The sequence below is a fragment of the Oncorhynchus keta genome, chromosome 33, assembly GCF_023373465.1.
Source record: "Oncorhynchus keta strain PuntledgeMale-10-30-2019 chromosome 33, Oket_V2, whole genome shotgun sequence".
Lineage (NCBI taxonomy): Eukaryota > Metazoa > Chordata > Actinopteri > Salmoniformes > Salmonidae > Oncorhynchus > Oncorhynchus keta.
The window spans coordinates 17,930,153-17,953,747 of NC_068453.1; the positions used below are offsets into that span (position 1 = coordinate 17,930,153).

The following is a 23,595-nucleotide window of genomic DNA, read 5'->3' on the forward strand; positions in this document are numbered from 1 at the left end:
TAAACTAAACGCGAGTGGGACGGGTGTGGCTTCGTGACAATGACCACAGGAGCAGCCCCTCACCTATTTGACAGCTCTTAATGCAGTTACATGTCCGACACCGCCAACATACCAGCTATGCGGAGTGTCTGCTATTGCCAGTTGATTGAATCTACACAGAAGTTTTGCATCCATGCACTGCAGTCTATCATAAGGCTACCTTCAGTGTTACACAAAACAACACAAGCAAAACAGCAGAAGAAACTTGATGGATTCTTACGTGAAATACTGCTTGACATGGTGCCGCAGGGTCTTATGGTGCCTGTGGATCTTCTCATGTTCGTCTGCGAAGGCGTCCTCTGAGTAGAGTGGCCTGGCGACCACATACTGCTTCATCTTTACCCTCTTCTTCTCGATGAGTGGTGCGGCACCTGTTACTCACAGGGTCTCTGAGACCCATCAATCACATGTTAGTACAGGTTCCTGTCATATCTTTCCCTCCTGCCTTTGAAAGTACCTTGACACAGAAAATTACTGTGGAGCTGCTGCACAACAAAGGTGCAACTACAGTCACACACTAACTAACTACATCAGCCTGTGTCATTAGTGTCACAGCTCTGTGATGTCCAGTGGACCAGCTGCGACTGGCATGGCTGGGCAGGGCCTGTGCTGCCTGTCAGCGTAGACCTGGTTAGAGTGGTCTGGGTTAAATAAGGGTTGTGATACCATTATAACACACGGGAAAACTAGGAAAGGTTGTCCTGTTTTACAAAGAGTTTTAACTAAGTAATACGAACAAAAAAAATACTCTGAAGAAAGTGTTAGGTCACCAACTGCCACAGACGACTGCCACAATCGATTTATCTTTAATAGTAATAAATTAAAAGCAAGGTACTAAAATAATGCATAACACTAACACTTACCTTACTTGTTTATCTGTGTACGCAGCTTCAGTGTATCCAAACTTTGGCTGTCTTTCTCTCTCTTTCTCCCCCCGCACAGAGGAACACCCCGAGATTATCTAGGACCCTTGGGAATGTTGCCATCCATAAATCCTCTCTCCCGGGTTGCTTATCGTTCTTAATTGTAATTATTAACAGCAATTATGATGCAGTCATCACACGCCAGCCCTGCCTTATCCTTGACCATTGTTCTTATTGATAAATGCCCTGGCACATTGCCTCAACTTTCAATGATGAATGAGTGTGTCTGAGAACCCCACTTATGGGCAGGGTGGGGAGGACTGGACAGTGGTCGTGGCTGTACACTGGAGATCAGTGGACGTTTCATGGTAGAGGTTCAGGTTAGGGTTGAGGTTGAGGTTAAACATGGATGAGTATGAAGAGGGGTAACAGTACTACTATACAATAATATCCCGCTCTTAACTTTCAAGCTGGCTTTAACGGCCGTTGGTGGAAGAAGGTGAGGACCAAGGTGCAGCGTGGTACGTGTTCATCTTTTATTATGAATTGAACACTGAATGGAAAAACAACAAAAGAGAATGAACAAAACCGAAACAGTTCTGTCTGGTACAGAATACAAAAACAGCAAACAACTACCCACAATCACAGGTGGGAACAGGCTACCTAAGTATGGTTGACTGCTGCTTCTGATACCAGGCCAAAACACATAGAAATACAACACACAGAACAAAACATAGAATGAAAAACATAGAATGCCCACCCCAACTCACGCCCTGACCAAACCAAAATAGAGACATAAAAAAGGAACTAAGGTCAGGACGTGACACTGGCTAATGTTGTGAGATTCATTGCAGCGACACAGAAGGGATATTACTGTTCATCTGGGGTTGGGGTGTCAGTGCAGGGGATGTATTGTTGTACTTAACAGTAGGTCTTACATGAAGCCTATCTAAAGCACCCATCTGAAGAAATTCAAGAATAACAATGTACAATTATAATAGTAATTGTTTTGTCCAGACTGTTATGACCCAATTTCATCATATCTACAGTACATGCTGACCACTTGTGTCAAACAAAGGCCTACAGCATACCTATTTACAGCCTATCTATATACACCATACATCAGGGGTCCTTAATTACATCACACACAGGACAATTTATTCTTGAGTGAATGGTCGAGAGGCTGGAACATAGTCATAAATAATTTGTACACTGCAAATTTACCCAAAGAAGCCCAAACAGATTTAGTATTTGACAAAAACAGAATAATTTCAAACCTTGATTACATTGGGATACGATCACATATGCCTCTCTAGTTATGCTTGGGAATACTTGGGAACAGATTTCCTAACCACAGGCGGCTCTATGAAAACATATTACATTGACCCAGATCTTGTTGCGTGACCAGTTGATAAGCTACAGGTATCTCTGCTTTATGTTATCATCACAGTTTTATCATAGCAAAATAGTACATGTTTTTGTTGGCTTTCAATGCTGCATTCCAGTCTAGTGAAAATAGCATGTCTGTGGGAATGACCTCATAGTGTGTGTGTGTGTGTGTGTGTGTGTGTGTGTGTGTGTACAGTATGTGCACGTGTGTGTAGGGGAAGGTTACTTAATTCTCTGTTTTTACTGTATATTTATTACTTACAGTACCCGAAGAAACATATTTGGGGTGTATGTTTAACAGGTTGTTGTCTTTATTGTAAAAATCCATAAAAACAAAAATTATGGTGTAACGGTTCTCTTTAGGTGAAGGAGAGTCGGACTAAAATGCAGCGCGTAGATTGCGATCCATGTTTAATGAACAAACAAGGACATAAAGACACTAAGGACAATCACCCACAAAACAACCAAAGAATATGGCTGCCTAAATATGGTTCCCAATCAGAGACAACGATAAACACCTGCCTCTGATTGAGAACCACTCCAGACAGCCATAGACTTTGCTAGATCACCCCACTAGCTACAATCCCAATACATACCAAAACCCCAAGACAAAACACACCACAATACAAAAACCCCATGCCACACCCTGGCCTGACCCAATACATAAAGATAAACACAAAATACTTCGACCAGGGCGTGACAGATGGTTAGGATTCAAATCTGATTGTATGACTTTGTGACTGTGCCAGCTAGTGACCACTAGTGCCTCCAGAACAAAAAACGTGTCTGTTTTGACCTGCTCATGTTTTTGTTTACATTTAATCAAGATAGAGTCTACTAAATCAAAAGAAGCACATCCTCATATTAACATGATGTTCTTGCCTTGTCATGCTGTTTGTTATAGATCGGGCCTTTGTCCTTCAAGGCTTTGACATGTGTGTTGTCAGATTTCTAATGGCTGATGAAGGCTGGATCGCTCCGTTAACGACTACAAGGACAAACAGTTTCCACTGACTCCCTATTACTGCCCTTTCCACTCGTAAAGGCAGATTAAAGAAAAGAACGGTCTCTCACAGAGCAAGGTGAGCTGAGTGACTTGGTTGTGACCCATTTTGACAGTGATGTGATTGAGGTATGTGAATAATTACTAATATAACTGTTAAAAAACTATTTGTGATGGTCTGTCTGCATTTTAGTTTTTTTGTGTAGGGTTTTAAAAGTAAGTAATTTAAAAGTACAATTATTTTTGAGTCGTCATATTTGAGTACAATTGGCTTGTACAATAGTACAATAAAGTACATTAAATAAAGCACAATAAATAAACATTCTCATATATGAATGAATATACTTTCCCATGTATCATTTAGTGAGTTTTCAAATAGTCCGTAAATCATTGAATCAATTAATCACTCCTGATAGGAGCTTGGCATGGCCTACACTGTCATGTATTGTCATGTATTGTCATGTCTTGTCCCTGTGCTTTCTCTTCTCTTCGTTTCCCCCTGCTGGTCGTATTAGGTTACTTTCTCTCTCTCTATCTCTCTCTCTCTCTATCGTTCCGTTCCTGCTCCCAGCTGTTCCTCATTCTCCTAACGACCTCGTTTACTCTCTCACACCTGTCCCCTCTTTTGCCCTCTGATTAAGTCTATATTTCTCTCTCTGTTTCTGCTTCTGTCCTTGTCGGATTCTTGTTTGCTTTGCCCTTGTTCCGTCCTGTCGTAATCTGCCTCTTCATCAGATACTGCGTGTGAGCAGGTGTCTCTATCCTCTACGGCCCGCGCCTACCCGAAGGGACCTGCAGTCTGTTGCCGCTAGCCCTGCAATTCTCCTCTACAACTAGAAGGGGGACTCTCCTGTAATGATAGAGGATTTATGTTTTCCCTGTTTGGACATTAAAAGACTCTGTTTCTGTTAAATCGCTTTTGGGTCCTCACTCACCTGCATAACATACACAACATAATAATAACAATAGAACAACCAATAAACAGTACGGTAGTATTCAGCAGAGAAAACTGAGAACCTTTTACATTGTGATGATAAACAACGAAACGATGCATGTCAGGTTGTCCCCAGGAACAGGTTCCATATGGGAGAATCCTAGCAACTATAACAATCCACAACCACAGGTAGAGATCAGAACACAATAAACCCACTCTTCAAAGACAGAACTATTTAACAATCTCACACCCACAACATGGTTTATAAAGTTAACAGTTGCTGTCAAATATGAATTACTGATCATGTAATCATATTTTTTTTTAAATCATGATGCCATGAAAGTAGATCAGGTGATGGATGCTCTAAGCCCCATTGATACCTGGTGCTGACATGAGTCCTTTGTTCTGATCTTGTTTACGTTCTGATTGTGCCCATATTTCCAGAAATGTGTCGACACGTGGCATTAAAATATGTCTGTTCCCTGTCCCCTGTGTCTGCATTGTGACCAAATGTTCTGGTCACTTCCTTTATGTAAATGATTTCACAACTATTTTCTCAAAATGCTATTCATTTATTTATTGTTAGACACATATTGATGTAATCAGTCAACGGTGCCACCTGTCAATGATTTTATAGGGCGGGAAAAATTATGATTTAAATGGTTTCTCTGTCCAGATCTGTCTACACTTGTAAGATACCCAGACACAATGTGTGTCTGACTACCAGAGATGGACAGGATGATATGATCACAATCAGATCACAATGTGTCTTTTGATTTTCTACCCCTGTCTAAAAAAATGTGGGCACAAACAGAACGTGGACAAGATCAGGACAAAGCTAGAACCAGGTATAAATGCAGCTATCGTTTCACAATCATTAAGAATGGAGCAACCTGTACGTACTGAAACAGTAACCAGCTTATAGAAAGAACACCTTGATCTGAATAGATGCAGCAGTCAAATAGTGAGGTAGTTGCTCACTGAAATAGACTGAATGTGATAAAAAGGTGTGTGTGAGTCTTACAGTAGTGACTATGTTAGAGACTGAACGGAAAGCAATGCATATTTTTAAAGCTGGCTTTACACTATTCAACCCACGGTACAAGTTCTTGCCTCTCCCATCTAGTAAGACTGTACTCCTCCAAGTGATAAAATGAAACAACTCTTAAAAACAAGTGTTGAATATACCTTATTTGAGAACCATGTTCAGACTCAGTCAGCCACTGTAGTCCAATGTGGTGAAGAATGAATGCCATTTGTGTGTGTGTGTGTGTGTGTGTGTGTGTAAAGAGTGTAGTGAATTTCCTCCTCTTCTTCCGAAGAGGAGAGGCGAAACGGATCAGAGGACCAATACGCGGCGTGGTAATTGTCCATGGTTCTTTTTAATACGTTAAGGTACACATGAACAACTGACTACAAAAAACAAGAAATGTGAAAACTCAAAAACAGTCCTATCTGGTGCAAAGACAGAGACAGGAACAATCACCCACAAACACACAGTGGAACCCAGGCTACCTAAGTATGATTCTCAATCAGAGACAACTAATGACACCTGCCTCTGATTGAGAACCATACTAGGCCGAAACATAGAAATTCCCAAAACCTAGAAAAACAAACATAGACTGCCCACCCAACTCACGCCCTGACCATACTAACTAAATACAAAACACAGGAAATAAAGGTCAGAACGTGACAAAGAGGATGTGTACCTACGGTGATAAATGCCTTTACACAGTGCTCCAGTAGGCGCCAGATTTGAAAACAAAGTAAACATCATCCCACAATTAGTAACACAACACTATCAAGCTTACTTCACAGCAACCCACACAGGAACATCAGGGGAACGCTAGGGCCGTAGTCTGCACAGACAACTCATACCTCGCACATGGCCAGAGGCAGATAAGGATATTTTCATTGACTGGGAAAGGAAATATGACATTAAATGTAATATTCCACAAAGCTTTAAATGCTTGCAGTCCATATTTAGACATGATTAAAAGAAAAGCAACTTTACAGTTCTGCTCTTGGTATTGCTAGTACACATTTTTTACAACAGTCTGCCTTTTATTGTAGAGTTGATGGCTGAGAACGCAACGTTGCATCATTCATCTCTTAATAAAAAACAAGCAACCAAAACCCTTTAATCCAAAGAGGAAGAAGCGAAGAAAAATATGTCCCTGAAAATAAACCAATGAAGTGAGGAATTTTGTATCGAATTTGATTAACAAAGAATAGAATTGATCATTTGCTACGTGACGCTTATTTGATTGAATAGAAGTTTCATAATGGTTAGAATGCAAGCTACGCAAAAACAACTTTATATCGGAGTTGTGCCTGTTGTCAGAGATAGGCTCATCATGGATATTAGTATGGACATTGTCAGAGATAGACTCATCATGGATATTAGTATGGACATTGTCAGAGATAGACTCATCATGGATATTAGTATGGACATTGTCAGAGATAGACTCATCATGGATATTAGTATGGACATTGTCAGAGATAGACTCATCATGGATATTAGTATGGACATTGTCAGAGATAGACTCATCATGGATATTAGTATGGACATTGTCAGAGATAGACTCATCATGGATATTAGTATGGACATTGTCAGAGATAGACTCATCATGGATATTCATCATTGTCAGAGATACTCATCAGATATTAGTATGGACATTGTCAGAGATAGACTCATCATGGATATTAGTATGGACATTGTCAGAGATAGACTCATCATGGATATTAGTATGGACATTGTCAGAGATAGACTCATCATGGATATTAGTATATTGTGGACTCATCATGGATATTGTCAGAGATAGACTCATCATGGATATTAGTATGGACATTGTCAGAGATAGACTCATCATGGATATTAGTATGGACATTGTCAGAGATAGACTCATCATGGATATTAGTATGGACATTGTCAGAGATAGACTCATCATGGATATTAGTATGGACATTGTCAGAGATAGACTCATCATGGATATTAGTATGGACATTGTCAGAGATAGACTCATCATGGATATTAGTATGGACATTGTCAGAGATAGACTCATCATGGATATTAGTATGGACATTGTCAGAGATAGACTCATCATGGATATTAGTATGGACATTGTCAGAGATAGACTCATCATGGATATTAGTATGGACATTGTCAGAGATAGACTCATCATGGATATTAGTATGGACATTGTCAGAGATAGACTCAAACTCCTTGCTCCAGCTGAACGCTTACTCCACGCCCGCGGATGTTATTTTCTTCTCAAAAAATAAATGACTACTTTAAAATGTAGATTGCTTCAATGGCGCTGCCCATGCTGGTACAGACGCTATGATTGCACAAATACAAAGATGACTCTTCTATATATCTCTATGGCCTGTTGTTCACACACTTATCTACTCTCTCATTGGCTAGAATGGTCTCACCTGATCTCGCCGCGTTCTGCCTACCTTCCATCTTTGAGGACATGTATTTCCATTGTTAGAGCAGTTACTTGAATATCTTGTCAATATAATAGACAATCTTTGTTTAAACACACTTCAACTTTTCCTGTATGACATCACTTCCTGTGCAGGGAATGGGTCGAGGAGAAGAAGTCTGTGAAGGGATCTGGGATGTAGTACCACTCTTGTTTCTGGACTCCATTTAACTAAGTAGGTCACAAATAAAACAGAAGTGTCTCTTCTTTCCTCTTCTGGGTTCACGGGAGTGCCCATCTCAGGAGGGAGGAAACTGAGTGCTTATAACAGATCAACTGCGACTGCACGGATGAGCAGGACTTCTGTATTTATGCATTTGTTCTTCTGAAAGCCCTCGACACAAACACAAACAATGGTCCTATTGTTGAAATGCGTACAAGGAAAAGGACAATGCATAACTCCTATTGTAGTTTTCCCCTATTTATATGATTACACTTGTAAAGGAGAAGGGCCTTGACATAGCAGAGAGGTTACAATAATATATATCAGTTTATTATTCATTGATCTAATTAAGACACTTTACTGTTGTTAAAGAGAGATATCAATGATCGGCTGCCTCAAATCACCCTCTTAGTCCACTCCAAAGTCCAAAGTTATACTCAGTTGGCGAAGAGCAGCTTCCCCTGAGTTTGAGCTGTAGTCTGGGGAAAATCCATTGTCAGTGTCACCTGATTTGACCGTGGTCCCTTATGGAAAATAACTTATGCTGTTTGATCCTCTGTTCACAGAGAACACAGATACAGGGTCAGCTCTTCTGCGTTTCTGTGTTAGTTGGAGAGTCCATGGATTGCCTATGGATGAGCAGAGAGTCTCGGATGAATAACGGACAACATAATGGCTGTCAAACATTCTGATGCGATTGACAATAAAAGAGAACGGAGTGATGAAAATAGTTCTCACTCTATGCTGGTTGTCATAGGTCTCAATTAGGTCCTCTTCCTCAGTAAAAGGCGGTGGCTCCGTGCAATCCTGCATTAGAGAAAGCTGAGCACAGACAAAGATAAGATGGCAAGGTTAATATAGTCTTTAGTCAGTTGTTTGAGCATCAATTCAAATCAGAGAATAAACCACTGATTTCCGGGTCCCTCACCCCCTCAACCATGGCATCCTGCATGCTCCCATTGGCTGTCTCCAGTTTGATGAAGAGGATGGCGTCGTGGACAGAGAGAAAGAGGAGATCTCGTGTCACCTCCTCATCGAAGAAGGACAAGGCTTCCATTTTGCGTACAATTTCATCTGGAGTGTTAGATGCCAGTTACAGAGACCAATAACAACAGCAAAGAACCCAATACAGAAGGCAGAGCTGTCCAGTGCTGAAACAGACTGGCACAGACACCACCAGTTATCAGAATGTGAACCTCCAAGCAGGCCAACAAAACACAGCCATTATTATGGTTGTTATTATTATCATTTTGGGGCAGCAGGTAGCCTAGTGGTTAGAGCATTGGGCCAGTAACCAAAAGGTTGCTGGATCGAAACCCCGAGCTGACAAGGTAAACATCTGTCATTCTTCCCCTGAACAAGGCAGTTAACCCACTGTTCCCCAGTAGGCCGTCATTGTAAATAAGAATTTGTTCCTAACTGACTTGCCTAGTTAAATTTAAAAAATATGACATGGACATTTTGATAGTACAATCTGCTTTTAGTTTATTCTAATCCACTTGGCAGCATTGAACAAACATTACACAGCAGAATTCTTTGTAAGAAAGTGATAGCACTGTCCCGATAACACTGCTTACTATGCTCAAGACTTTAAATAGTGACATATACTGTATTTTTTTTAACCCAAACCGTACCGTCACAGCCTGCAATGTAGACATTGACTCCAATGCGTAGGAACTCTTTAATGACCTGTAGAGGACAGAGGGGGATAGATTAGTGTGACACCAAGCCATTTATCTCACAGGGTTAAGCTTTGTAATCACTAAACACACAAACCTTCTGATGAAACGCATTCCTGCCCCTGAGATTGCTACAGTAAACAGAGCAGACACAGGGAAATATTTAAAGTAGTATTCTCACGTTGTTGAACCGGGGAGGACCACCCTCCTCAGTGAATTTCATAAAAATTAAAATTGTGAAACATGAAAAAAAGTTCCTTTCCTTTTTACATTAAACTATACTAAATATATTCTCGTCACCAAATAATTGATTACTACACACTGTTTTGCAATGAAGGTCTACAGTCATGGCCAAAAGTTTTGAGAATGACACAAATATTAATTTTCACAAAGTCTGCTGCCTCAGTGTCTTTACATATTTTTGTCAGATGTTACTACGGAACACTGAAGTATAATTACAAGCATTTCATAAGTGTCAAAGGCTTTTATTGACAATTACATGAAGTTGATGCAAAGAGTCAATATTTGCAGTGTTGATCCTTCTTTTTCAAGACCTCTGCAATCTGCCCTGGCATGCCGTCAATTAACTACTGGGCCACATCCTGACTGATGGCGGCCCATTGTTTTATAATCAATGCTTAGAGTTTGTCAGAATTTGTAGGTTTTTGTTTGTCCACCTGCCTCTTGAGGATTGACCAGAAGTTCTCAAGGGATTAAGGTCTGGGGAGTTTCCTGGCCATGGACCCAAAATATTGATGTTTTTATTCCCCTAGCCACTTAGTTATCCCTTTTGACTTATGGCAAGGTGCTCCATCATGCTGGAAAAGGCATTGTTCGTTACCAAACTGTTCCTGGATGGTTGGGAGAAGTTGCTCTCGGAGGATGTGTTGGTACCATTCTTTATTCATGGCTGTGTTCTTAATGCAAAATTGTGAGTGAGCCCACTCCCTTGGCTGAGAACCAATGGTCTCAGGATGCTTTACTGTTGGCATTACACAGGACTGATGGTAACGCTCACCCTGTCTTCTCCGGACAAGCTTTTTTCCGGATGCCCAAAGCAATCGGAAAGGGGATTCATCAGAGAAAATGACTTTACCCCAGTCCTCAGCAGTCCAATCCCTGTACCTTTTTCAGAATATCAGTCTGTCCCTGATGTTTTTCCTGGAGAGAAGTGGCTTCTTTGCTGCGCTTTTTGACACCAGGCCATCCTCCAAAAGTCTTCGGCTCACTGTGCGTGCAGATGCACTCACACCTACCTGCTGCCATTCATGAGCAAGCTCTGTACTGGTGGTGCCCCGATCCCGCAGCTAAATCAACTTTAGGAGACAGTCCTGGCGCTTGCTGGACTTTCTTGGGTGCCCTGAAGCCTTCTTCACAACAATTTAACCGCTCTCCTTGAAGTTTCACTAAGGTAGTTAATGCAGCTAGCTAGTTTAGCCTACTCAAACACTTAGCTCAAACAGAAAGGGATGCTATGTTAGCTAGCTGGCTATATCTATCAAACACTGGAACTCTCCAAGTCAAGGTAATCTTTTGGTTTTATAAATGTATTGCCACCGGGGCCCACCGGTGTAACTGCTAAACTGCTTGCTGACTGTACACTGTACTTCATGATTGTAGTTATTAGTAGCTATGTTGACTATGACTTTGATGTTAGCTAATATGGTGACAATGATGTAGACTGTGTGTAACTGTTAGCGGTTATGATATGAAGGTTTGGCTTGGAAAGTTTTTTTTGCCTGGTCACAGATAGCTGATGTGTTGTGCACTGAAGTCGACAAGTGATGGGAAAAGGTGAGAGGAGGAGAGAGCATAGATGTGAAAATGAATTATACAACGGGCAAAATTGTCATGCATTTGTATTCGACTACTATTCATTCCAAAGATTCTGTTGAAAAACATTTCTTAAACGGAAGCAAATGTAACAAAACAGGGATAAACATACCTGAATTGGTCCAAAAGAAACTAATTAGCAACTGTTGGTCTAATCAATACACCCTAAATCAGCTAGATGCATTCAAGAGCGTGCGATACAGTATTGAATGTGTCATTGTCACCTTGATTACTCTCATTTCTCTCTCGACCAGTGCACCTGCATTGTAAACTGTCATTCACAGGCTAGGTTGTAGCAACCTCATGATGGGGGTAGGGGAAATGTTAGTATCATGTAGCCTAAACTTATCGATATTACATTGAGCTGGGTGAATGGAATACGAATGGCAATCATCCAGTATGCTGTAATAGTAATAAGGCCATGCTATTAAAAAAAAAAATTGGCCTCCCTCATCTTAAACGTCACTGACTGTCACTGAACCATACAGAGGGTATTTATTCCTTTAGTTTTGTCATTTGTGCATTGTCATTGTCATGAGCCTGGGCACTGTGTATAAGCAGTGACATGATGCCTCGTCATATTTTCAATGATGGCCTCGGAACAGTGGGTTAACTGCCTGTTCAGGGATTTGAACTTGCAACCTTTCGGTTACTAGTCCAACACTCTAACCACTGGGGTGGCTACCTGCCGCCCCAGAAAGATGACTCACTATAACACTGTAGTAAGGGATATTTTGTCTTTGAATGAACTTTGGCCTGTAAAATCTATTCTGTAGATTATCATATGGATGGTACCAGTGGTAGAGTCCGACCTACCAGTCTGAGGGACTTGACTGCCACCACGTCTAGGAAGGACACGGCTGAGAAGTCCAGTACCAGGCTGTGGATCTGGACCTTAGGTACCGATACCCTGACTGGTAGCTCCAAGGCCCAATCCACACGGACCTCCACCTCTGGCACAGGCCAATCCCCGTCCTCCACCTGTCCGGACTCCCGCCCACTGTCCTGCTCGCTCTCGAAGCCCTTGTTGTCGACACCCAGGGAGACCTCGGATACCACCTCCCCGGTCTGGGTGAACAGAGGTTCAACCAATCAATCAATCAATAAGTCAAATGTATTTCCACAACCTATCTTAAAATCCTAACTGGTTACCAGGTACTGTGCTCACATTACAGAGCAAAACTAAATGAGTGCAAAGGGTTGAAAGGAGACTGAAAGATGGAATTTCCCTGTTTCAAAAGATTCTGAGCTGAACAGACGAATGTTATCAATAATCAGATTGTATCGTACCTCTGTCGCCCTCAGTTTCCCTTTCTTTATGAGCTTGTGAATCTTCTTGAGGGCCTTATTCCTCTTCTTGAACACTCTGACAGAGTCAAACCCCACCTGCATGTCAAAGGTCAAATGCACAACAAACTTTCATCTTGCCTGCTTGTAGAATGATAAGGCCTATCCACAATCTATACAATGTCAAGGGGAAATATAATGAGCTCACTCACCGTGACTCTCAATCGCTCTTTGAAGTAGTCAATGTTGGCAAAGTAGATGGGAGCATTGCACTTAAAAATCTTAATTCCCGGAACTTCTGCAATCTGACAGAGGAAGTGCTCATTATTGCATTTATTTCTGGCATCCATTTCTGGTATATATTAATTAGAGTTCAAACATATCAGATGTCTTACATTCTTGTAGTCTTTCATGTTCCTGTATATGTTTGTGCCGGGTATGTTTCCAAGTGTAGAGCATGCAGGACTATGGATGAGGAGGAAAATATATATTTTTATAAATTAAATATATTTGTCTTAGTGCCATCCTAATCATTTATATTTTGTAGACAGAAAATATAAATAATGACACTTTAAACTAGAACACATCAAGCATATGAATCCTAGAATCTCTTAGCAGTTATTTTGTTAATGCTTATTTGTTTTACATTATACATCAGTGGGTTTGGGAAGGTTGATATTTCTAATGACACGAGCTGAAGACTTCAAAGCCATCCTAATAGCCTTTGATTACAGAAGAGGCCTGCTCAGTGTTACCCATAGTTTCGTTGACTGACGTCTGTAGACTCTTATCTACACAGCGATGAAGAGCACATGGTCAAACACGCGAGCCAGGGAAATCTTTTCATCTTCTGATTTAGGGTTTATAATACAGAGTAAATACTGTAGTGTACACAACAATATCAACATCAAAATATGACATCTAATCTAGGCCTTCACAGAATGCATCTAGTAATGTATGTGATTGGTTCCATTGCATTGTGTTACGTGCTGTAGGTGTTATGTGTCACTCACAACTGTGTCCGGACCACGACAGTTCCCATCTCAAACACCAGGCCAGCCAGCAGTCCCACGTCTAGTCCCAACACCACAGAAGCCAGGCAGGTCGCCAGCCAGATGAACTTGGAAAATAACAAGTTTCAGTTTTAACTTATGATGAGATCCAGCAGAGAAAGTCCTAGTACAATTGTTACATTGAAGTGAAATACAGTGGATTGGGTGACATCAACACACTACGGTATCTTTACTGCCAGTAATTACATGTATAGTTATTCCATGAATCCATGCATGTATTCCAAGTTGATCATGCTTTCATGTCATCTACTTCAGGTGATTGAAAGTGGATGGTGCTCTACACTGTTGCTGAGTGTCAGTGTTACTCACACAGTCTGCTCTGTTCTGTCTCCACAGTGTGGGCACCTCTGTCACCTGCATGAACATTCCCTTCAGGTTGGCGATGACGATGGCCGCCAGCACTGACTGTGGGACCCATACAGAGCTGGATTAGTGTGTTAGTCTACAGTAGGTATTCCCAAACTGATATGCGCAATGCCGTTGGGTACGTCAAATAACCATTTTCAAACAGTACATTTATATTTTCCAACAGGGCTATACATTTGGGTGAGTTTTTTTTCTCGTCTGAGTAGCCTCGTTTCACTGACAAAAATAAAATGAAACCATTTAGTGTTCAGCGAAATAACAACACAGCGTCAAATACAGGTAGCCTAGTCAAATAATTAACATCCAATCACATTAACCGAAAGGTTGCTAGATCGAATCCCCGAGCAGACAGGGTAAAAAAAAATCTGTTGTTCGGCCCCTGAACAAGGCAGTTAACCCACTGTTCCTAGGCTGTCAAGTGTAAATACGATTTTGTTCTTTACTAATTTGCCTAGTTAAATAAAGGTTAAAAAAAAAAAAATTATAATAATAATAAACCGTTACTCTGTCGCAGGAAACCTTCACTGTTGTGACATTTAGAAACGAAACATGACAATTTGAAAAATAAACCACAGAGGTTTTTTGAGCGAGAATAAAGACTACTTTCAAGTATTAAGACATGTATAAAAGATACCATTAATAAGAAGGGGCTAGAAGTGTCTTATATGGTGAGCTACTGAGTGGATAGGACAGGCAAGCCCCATACTATTGTGGAGGACTTCATTCTTCCTGCTGCTGCGGATATGGCTGAGACAATGCTGGGGAAAAGGCCAACAAAAAAACTATACAAACAATGGCTTCATCAAACAACACATCAGTGACATGGCAGGAGATGTTTTGAAACAATTCCTGCTTTGCATACAAGCCAGTGAATTATATGCGTTATACCTGGATGAGTCAACAGACATGTCGGGCCTGGTACCCTGGTATATGTCCGTTATATTTATGGGGGGGTCAATTAAGGAAGACATCCTCTTCTGCAAACCACTGGAAACCATGACATGAGAAGATAATTTTTAAAGTACTGGGCAGCTTTGTGACATCAAATGGACTTCAAGCTGTGTTGATATCTGTACTGATTGCGCAAAAGTCATGACAGGGAGACATAGTGGAGTGGCAACGCGCGTGCCATCAGTTGTTCCTGATGCCACTTGGGTACATTGCAGCATCCACCGTTAGGCTCTTGCTGCCAAGGGAATGCCTGACAGCTTGAAAGACGTTTTGGACACTACAGTGAAAATGGTTAACTTTGTTAAAGCAAGGCCCCTGAACTCTTGTGTATTTTCTGCATTACACAATGACATGGGCAGCGACCATTGTAACACTTTTACAACATACAGAAGTGCGCTGGTTATCAAGGGGCAAAGTATTGACATGTTTTTTTGAATTGAGAGACGAGCTTAATTAAAGTTGTCTTTTCTGACCCTAATTGTCACTTGTCTGACAGCTTGCATGATGACGAGTTTCTCACACACTGTCCTTTTTGGGTGATGTTTTTTCTCGCCTGAATGATCTGAATCTAGGACTACAGGGACTCTCCGCAACTATATTCAATGAGCAGGACAACATTGAGGCTATGATTAAGAAGGTGGAGCTCTTCTCTCTTCTCTTCTCTGTTCAATGTGTCCGGAACAAAATTGAGGCAATGATTAAGAAGTTGTCGTTCTTTTCTGTCTGCATTAACAAGGACAACACACAGATCTTTCCATAATTTGTTTTTGGTGTGCAAATTAACTCAAGCTTACGGACAATGTCAAATGTGATATAGCGAAGCACCTGAGTGAGTTGGGTGCGCAATTACGCAGGTACTTTCCCTAAACGAACGACACAAAGAACTGGATTCGTTATCCCTTTCATGCCCTGCCTCCAGTCCACTTTACCGATATCTGAACAAGAGAGCCTCATCAAAAATGCAACAAGCAGTTCTGTGAAAAATTAATTTAATCAGAAGCCACTGCCAGATTTCTGGATTGGGCTGTGCTCAGAGTATCCTGCCTTGGCAAATCGCGCTGTTAAGACACTGATGCCCCTTGCAACCATGTACCTATGTGAGAGTGGATTCTCGGCCCTCACTAGCATGAAAACTAAATACAGGCACAGACTGTGTGTGGAAAATGATTTAAGACTGAGACTGTCTAATACAGCCCAACATTGCAGAGTTATGTGCATCCTTTCAAGCACACCCTTCTCATGAACCTGTGGTGAGTTATTCACAATTTTTGATTAATTAATAAGGTTTTATATGTAAGATGGTTAAATAAAGAGCAAAAGTATTGATTATTATTATATTATTATTTGTGCCCTGGTCCTATAAGAGCTCTTTGTCACTTCCCACGAGCCGGGTTGTGACAAAAACTCATACTCATTCTCACGTTTAATAAATGTATCCTATAGTGTGTGTGTGGCAGGCTTACAATGATGGCAACAAAACAAACATTTGAGAGTGCGCTGACCCTGGTGCTCGAGGGGGTACGCAGCTGGAGGTTGAATGTTTGAAGGGGTACGGGACTTTAAAAAAGTTTGGGAACCACTGTTCTACAGCAATCCCATTTCACACTCTGCATTATCATTGGATGTGGTTGATGAGTTGACCCATTATGCAGCTTGGATCTCTTCCTCACCTTCTGCAGGGGTTCCAAGAGGTTCCCGAGAGCCAGGATCACAATCATTACCATCACAGCTGAGATTATACCAGCCACCTGTAAGAATAGTACACACGTTTGTAACGGCACCCTGTTAGTGTGTGTGTGTGTGTGTGTGTGTGTGTGTGTGTGTGTGTGTGTGTGTGTGTGTGTGTGTGTGTGTGTGTGTGTGTGTGTGTGTGTGTGTGTGTGTGTGTGTGTGTGTGTGTGTGTGTGTGTGTGTGTGTGTGTGTGTGTGTGTGTGTGTGTGTTTTTCTTGCCTATAAGTACTGTATAGTGTACCTGACTCTTGCCACCGGTGCTCTCCTGTACAGCGGTGCGGGACAGTGCAGTGCTTGCCACAAAGCCGGAGAAGCAGCCACAGAACACATTACTGAACCCGAAGGCTATCAGCTCCTAGGATACACAGGGAGACAGCCTGGTCAATCTACTGCAAATGACACATGGAGCATCACACACGTTACAGCTGAGAAACCAGTGTCAATCTGCAAATGTTGTTCTTCAACATACTGTACCGGTGCTCTGCTGTGATGTCATAGAGACTAGGGCCTTGATTTAGAAAACATTTGCATTGGTGCTAATTTGCAATATACAAATCCGGTTTTGGTAGGGAGTGTTGAGTTACTGTAAACCCATTGAACGAAGCATTTAAGTGATACTTACTATAATAACCAACACAGTGTTTTAGTGGTGTCCTGACTATGTGTGTGTTTGCGTGGAGTGACTCCAAAAAATAGATATTGGCCACAATGCTCACATTGCTTCAGAGAGACATTAGGAAGGTCATATTAAACTCTTGGTTATAGACACTCTCACATCACAGGTCGACTCCCACAGTGTGAGAGAAAGTCTGCTTGGGGAAAGAACTTGATTGGCAGGAAGTTTGGAACGTACCACACACACACACAAGCATACACACCTGATTGCCATCGATGGTGTAGTCGTGTTTTGCAGCGTAGACCTTGGCCACAGAGACAGCTACTGCATAGCTCACTACCGCTGTAGAGAAACTGGAGCCCAGAATGTTCCACAGCAGCTCTGTGTTGGGAGGCTGAGCTGGAGCAAACCTGTGGGACAAACACCTCACAAGTTACATTGGAAAACATCATATATTTTACAGTTTTGATATTGTGTTTGATTTAGGAAATGTACAGTAGCCAATTTAACTGTATTGAACTCATATTGTTGTTTAAATAGTCTTTCAGTTATGTTTGGTATTGTTAGGAATGTTTCTCTATGCCATTTGTTAATATTATTGTTGGAACCATTTGTTAATACTCTGACGATAACACTACAAGCCAAGGCAGTCTAGTTTGGACAGCGCCTGCTGAATGACTTAACGAGGATGACCATAGGATTCTAAGTCTGTCCATAAAAAACTCCAGAACATCCTCTGCTTTGGGGACAGGAAACAGGAAGTGCCACAGGAAGGGCTCTCACCCCCTGGGGATGCTGTGCACAATGCTGGCACCGTAGCGCGACTCCAGCTCGGTGGCGTAGGAGATCCCAGCGGCAACCACAGTCTGGGAGAGAGGGGGGTCGATTGGGGTGGAGATAGAGACAGTTGGACACAGGAGAGGCGAGACATGATGGTTTACTGTACACTTAAACATGTATCACACATGTAACACACACATATGGGACACAGGAGATACGCACATATACAGTCATTTCATCTTTAGGTTATAGTTATTTTATCACTTAGGATGATGTAACTTGGTGGAGAAGGTCTAAAAACACCCCATTAATAGTAGCCCATAATGTCCTCAGAATTCTATGTCTACATGTTTGGATATTCTGCATTTTATAGAATCTCAAACACGGATCGTTATCATTTCACAACAGTAAAATATTGACTGTGAGCCATTCCACTTCCTACCACAATCACTTCGATGGGGATGGGGACAGGAATCTTGTGCCGGAATTTGGAGTTGACCTCTTTTACGGCCATGACGATGACAATGGTGAGCAGCCCGGCCACCAGGTCAGCTCTGTTGGTCTGTCTGATGTTGGTAAACACGTCGATGAGCATCTAAACAGAGGAATTGGTCATATGTGGTGATCTTTATGTCTGACTCTATCCCTGAGATGTGCCTTTTGTTCAATGCAAAGTAGGCCTTCGAATGAACCTAGTTGGATAGAATGACCACTAAATAGAAAGCTCTTTCGTTGTTATTTTGCCAATAACCACGTGTTGTTTAATGGATAGAAAACTCTAGGATGTTTTTTTCTGAATGAATTCTCCGACACTAACAGCCAATCAAAAGGAATCTAGACAGATGTTCTTCTACAGTGTGTATTCGATTATTGGACCCTCACGTAGAGGATGGAGAAGCAGCCGCTGTGGTTGTTAGTGGGGACGGAGAGGACTATCTTCAGCTGGGAGATGAGGACGTGGAAGGCAGCGGCCGTGGTGAAGCCGCCCACCAGGGGGTCTGACAGGTAACGGACCAAGAAGCCCACCTGGAGCAGCCCCATTACCACCTGTATGGGGAGGAACACCTGGTCACCATGGAGATACAGTAGACCATATGACTTGACCAGCAAAAACTCTTATATTAATATGAACAAGATGGTGTCAGATCATTGTGGGACATCAATGTCTTCTTCTTTGCACTGAATCTTTAACTCAATAATTACCTGGAACAGCCCGACCAGCACAGTCATGGAGGACGCCACCATGATCCTCTGGGCCTCCATGGCCTCCACGTCCACCACAATCCCATCAGCCTCTGTTCCATTTACACCGGTGCCATTCCCAGGAAGCAGGAAGTGGTCATCGGGGGCGATGGTCAACACGACGGAGCCCACCATGAGACAGGTCACAGGGAACGGACCTGAGGGGTGGAGAACAGGCAATGGAGACACCTGATAAGTGCACGCGCAATTGATGCCACCTTTGTAAATGCATTGTTACATATTTGACTTGATACGTCTCTGCCTCATTCATTAAACGTCCAATCACAGGAGATGGATGAGTTCATTAGTGATTGGTCAATGGTCAGTCCAGGTGTCAGTCAGGTGGAGGGGTGGGCCCTACCTACAGAGATGTGTCTGGAGGTGCCCAGCAGGAAGTAGGTGAGGATGGGGAAGAAGGCAGAGTAGAGTCCATAGACTGGAGCCACGGACACAAGCAGGGCATAGGCCAGGCCTGAGACACAAGGAAATAAACCACAGAAAATGAGCAGTGTTTGTCTTCTCACATGAGAATTGACGAGGGGCAACTGCAGTCTGACATGTTTACTCTGTCAAGATTGATGACTTTCAGTTTCAACAACCTGTTATTTCAAAGAGCACTAAACAAAACTGTCTAAGCATGAAATGGTTCAAAGCAGCTTGCCATGGGTGATTACAACAGTGAGGAAAGAATGCCATATGGTCACACTGGAAAATCAAAAAGTTGCTATTTGTGGAATCTACACATCGACTACAGTTGGTTTAGAGAAAACTGGGACGCACACCTTGTAAGCTGCACACCAGACCAGTGCTAACACCAGAGATTACATCGCTGGGAAGCCACTCTCTTATTGGGTATCTGGAGAGCCAGTCAATGACAGGAAAGACTCCTTTCACAACCTTCAGGGCCTGCCTACCTGAGCAGCTGCATTGGAAAAAACAGATATTTAATGTCAAACATTATTACAGTCAGCATAGATACAGACAGACAGATTCACTTCTCACAGACCAAACATACAAAATGTTGCCTGTTTTCCTTTCAGTAAGACTATTAACATCTTGTCCAAACTGACCCACAGGTGCGGCTGAGTCTCTCCCTCAGGGTCCTCTCCTCCCGGGCCTGCCTCTCGTTGTCCTCCTCAAACGTGGGATTGGAGTAGATGGGTCTGGACACGGTGTATGGGTACAGGTTCTCTGGAGAGTGGGCATCCATACCGCTCCACCTGCTGAGGAGACAGACATGATGGCGATGTTTACATGGAACACAACCAGTGAGCACCAGTGCCTTCCCTTATGAAGTGTAAACATCTTGAGTTAGAAAGAGTTTCTGAAGATTTGCTTGACAGAGAGATATACAAATGGGATAGAGCTGGTCTTTTTTAATTTTTTTTACAATCTTTATTAAGAGCTGTCATTTTATTGTGAGGAACTGCAGTTTTATCCGATTTTTGTCCTCTGTTATGTGAGTGATCTTACAGACCTATTCAATCAAACCTGGCACTTCCAGGGTAGTGAGAAAAGCCTGTTTGAATGTATATGCTCTTCTCGCTTTTATTTCTCTCTGCTTGTCACCATATAGTTTGGGGAATGGCACACATAGCCAGCCAGTGAAACCTTTGCTTTATCTTATCAAGTGTGAATTATAATGACACAACGATTTTGTGACAATAAAAAAAATGAGGGACCTGATATAGTGACTGCAGAAAAAAACAGGTGTCAGATTTAACAGGGGAGCTTCCTCCATGTTTTTATCTAAGATGCAATTTGATTTGTATCTTTCTAAAACAGTCAATAAAATATAATTCATTACATGATGTCTGAATTTATCACCAAGATTACTCTAAGGTCAAAGGTCAAAAACACAAAACAGGACAGTACTATAATTTAGGCACAGTCATGTTAGGCTACAGTATCCATGATTTCTATAGTAGATAATAATGTTTTTCTTCACACATTGTGATGTTTTTCAGGTTCTGTTAGAGGGAAACCCCCTCATACATGGTGTCATTGATTGCTACAGAGTGTTACAATGGGACAGTTAGACAAAGTTTTGGTCATAAGATCTCCCTCTGTGTTTTTGACCCAGTAGAACTGCTTGTTGGGTTTCAGCATCGCACCATAGCCAAGAGCATCCTTAGCTTGATCTCACCCCAAAGCTGTCACTAAGGAACAGGGTTACCAACGACATAGCGGTGCCAGGCTAAGAATACATCCAAAACTCAGCATAGCATAGCCTAGCCTAGCTTAGCCTAACTAGGGTAAAATCTGGGGAAAGCTAACCACAGTTAGGAAATTAAATTTTTAAAGCACATTAGTCTGCGAGTGAATAAGACACACTTTTGTGACATAGGAAAACACTGGATGGCCGGATAGGGGTGGGTCTGATATTCTACACCTACACCTAATATGACACCAGAGGCTTGAGTGAAAGATGGAGTTTGTGTTCAACACAGAACAAACTCTCTCTTTCATTAACTGTATATTCACGAGTCAGTGGATCAGAGCCAGAGTTGGGGGCTTGTCCCCTAATCAAAACCATTGTAAGTCGCTTTGAATCAAAGCATCAGCTAAATGGCATATATTATTGTAATTGTTATATAAAGGCCACCACCACAAGGTTTTGAAAAGGTGCACTACAGACCAACATAGATATCCTTCTTTGATAACCTCTAATCATTTTAATTCAGTGTCCTATTTTAGGATATTGCTTTAATTATTTTCTGATTATGTCTGAAGAACTGTGTTCACAATTTGATGATGTTTGTCCATTTTGTTTGGCTGGATGACCACACAGTTGCATAAATATTTACAAATCCATGAGTCACAAATTAAAACATAAAAAAAAAAATTATACTTCTACAAAAGTATTGTGTCATAATCACTTACCTGATCTCCTTGGGTAGTTGCTCTATATTCCAGAATGTTGCTCCTTTTCAGAAGTGAATAACAAAAGTACATCCCACGAATTGACCACAAACATTACACATCCTCTTACAAACAGTCTAGGGCTAATTCTTCAATGTCATATTCTCCTTCTCACTCTCTCTCTCTCTTTGTTTCTTAGAGCCCCATCCCTGTGTGTGTTTGTGTTTAAGGCTTATATGAGGGTGGGGGCCGGGGGGAGTTGGGGAGCAGAGGGGTAAGGGGTATGTGTGTCTGAGTGTTGCCGGTGGAGGAAGCACAAGGGAGCTATAGAATCTACAGAGCACAACAGAAAATTCTGCCAAGGGTGGCTATGTGTGTGTGTGTGTGTGTGTGTGTGTGTGTGGGTGCGCATCTATAGTTCATGTTGACCTGTGGAGGTGTAACTGATTACTGAAAGTGGGACTGAATGCACTGAACGTTATTTGACCCTGTCCTTAGCACAGAATGTTCAGTAAGATCCCTCACCACTACAATACTAGAGCATGAAACAGTGAGTAGACTATTTTACACATATTGATACAAGTATCATCACAGTGAACTTGATGCTCTTGTCTTGATTGTTTTCATGATACGCCTTGAGCCAGTAAAGAAGCACTGTCCAGTCTGTCATAGAAGTTACTTGCCAAACGCTATGTTTTGATAAGATCAAATGGGTTTGTTTTGTGCCAAGCCCTGCTGTGTGTGTGTAAGTGTGTGTGTGCTATTTTCTGATTATGTCTGAAGAACTGTGTGCACAATTTGACCATAATGTTTTTCCATTTTGTTTTGTTATTGGATGACCACACAGTTGCACTTTTTTTTCATAAATAAGAACATTTAAAAAATGATTCTACTTCTACAAAAGTATTGTGTCATAATCGCTTACCTGGTCTCCTTGAGTAGTTGTTCTATATTCCAGAATGTTGCTCCTTTTCAGAAGTGAGGTTTGACCACAAACACTGAAAATGAAACATCCTCTAACAAATAGTCTCTCTCTCTCTCTCTCTCTCTCTCTATCTCTCTCTCTCTCTCTCTCTCTCTCTCTCTCTCTCTCTCTCTCTCTCTCTCTCTCTCTCTCTCTCTCTCTCTCTCTCTCTCTCTCTCTCTCTCTCTCTCTCTCTCTCTCTCTCTCTCTCTCTCACATGGCACATTTCCACTGAGGATTTGCCCCAGTGTTTTACCCAAATGGCTCAGACCTTTCTGTTTCCCTCTATGCGGGCTGGCACCCATGTCTCACTGGGCCATGGCTCCGG

The 23,595-nt window shown here is 41.9% G+C and overlaps 1 protein-coding gene across 1 annotated transcript in view; it reads right to left on the bottom strand.

Annotated features, from left to right (window-relative positions):
- The window catches only part of LOC118365970 (uncharacterized), a 33,117-nt gene extending 10,630 nt beyond the window's left edge, over positions 1-22,487 (bottom strand). Inside the window, exons 1-22 of the mRNA XM_035748260.2 lie at positions 22,325-22,487; positions 20,512-20,664; positions 20,224-20,363; positions 19,803-19,913; positions 19,403-19,599; positions 19,082-19,246; positions 18,642-18,794; positions 18,203-18,285; positions 17,682-17,829; positions 17,045-17,158; positions 16,742-16,819; positions 14,064-14,159; positions 13,695-13,801; positions 13,077-13,146; positions 12,894-12,986; positions 12,685-12,780; positions 12,211-12,462; positions 9,517-9,571; positions 8,811-8,956; positions 8,621-8,704; positions 497-524; positions 260-410 (exon numbers count right to left, since the gene is read on the bottom strand). Of these exons, the coding sequence (XP_035604153.1) occupies positions 260-410; positions 497-524; positions 8,621-8,704; positions 8,811-8,956; positions 9,517-9,571; positions 12,211-12,462; positions 12,685-12,780; positions 12,894-12,986; positions 13,077-13,146; positions 13,695-13,801; positions 14,064-14,159; positions 16,742-16,819; positions 17,045-17,158; positions 17,682-17,829; positions 18,203-18,285; positions 18,642-18,794; positions 19,082-19,246; positions 19,403-19,599; positions 19,803-19,913; positions 20,224-20,363; positions 20,512-20,651 (2,507 nt within the window). The 5' untranslated portion in view covers positions 20,652-20,664; positions 22,325-22,487. The remainder of the gene's footprint in view (positions 1-259; positions 411-496; positions 525-8,620; positions 8,705-8,810; positions 8,957-9,516; positions 9,572-12,210; positions 12,463-12,684; positions 12,781-12,893; positions 12,987-13,076; positions 13,147-13,694; positions 13,802-14,063; positions 14,160-16,741; positions 16,820-17,044; positions 17,159-17,681; positions 17,830-18,202; positions 18,286-18,641; positions 18,795-19,081; positions 19,247-19,402; positions 19,600-19,802; positions 19,914-20,223; positions 20,364-20,511; positions 20,665-22,324) is intronic.
- Positions 22,488-23,595: the final 1,108 nt, after the last annotated feature.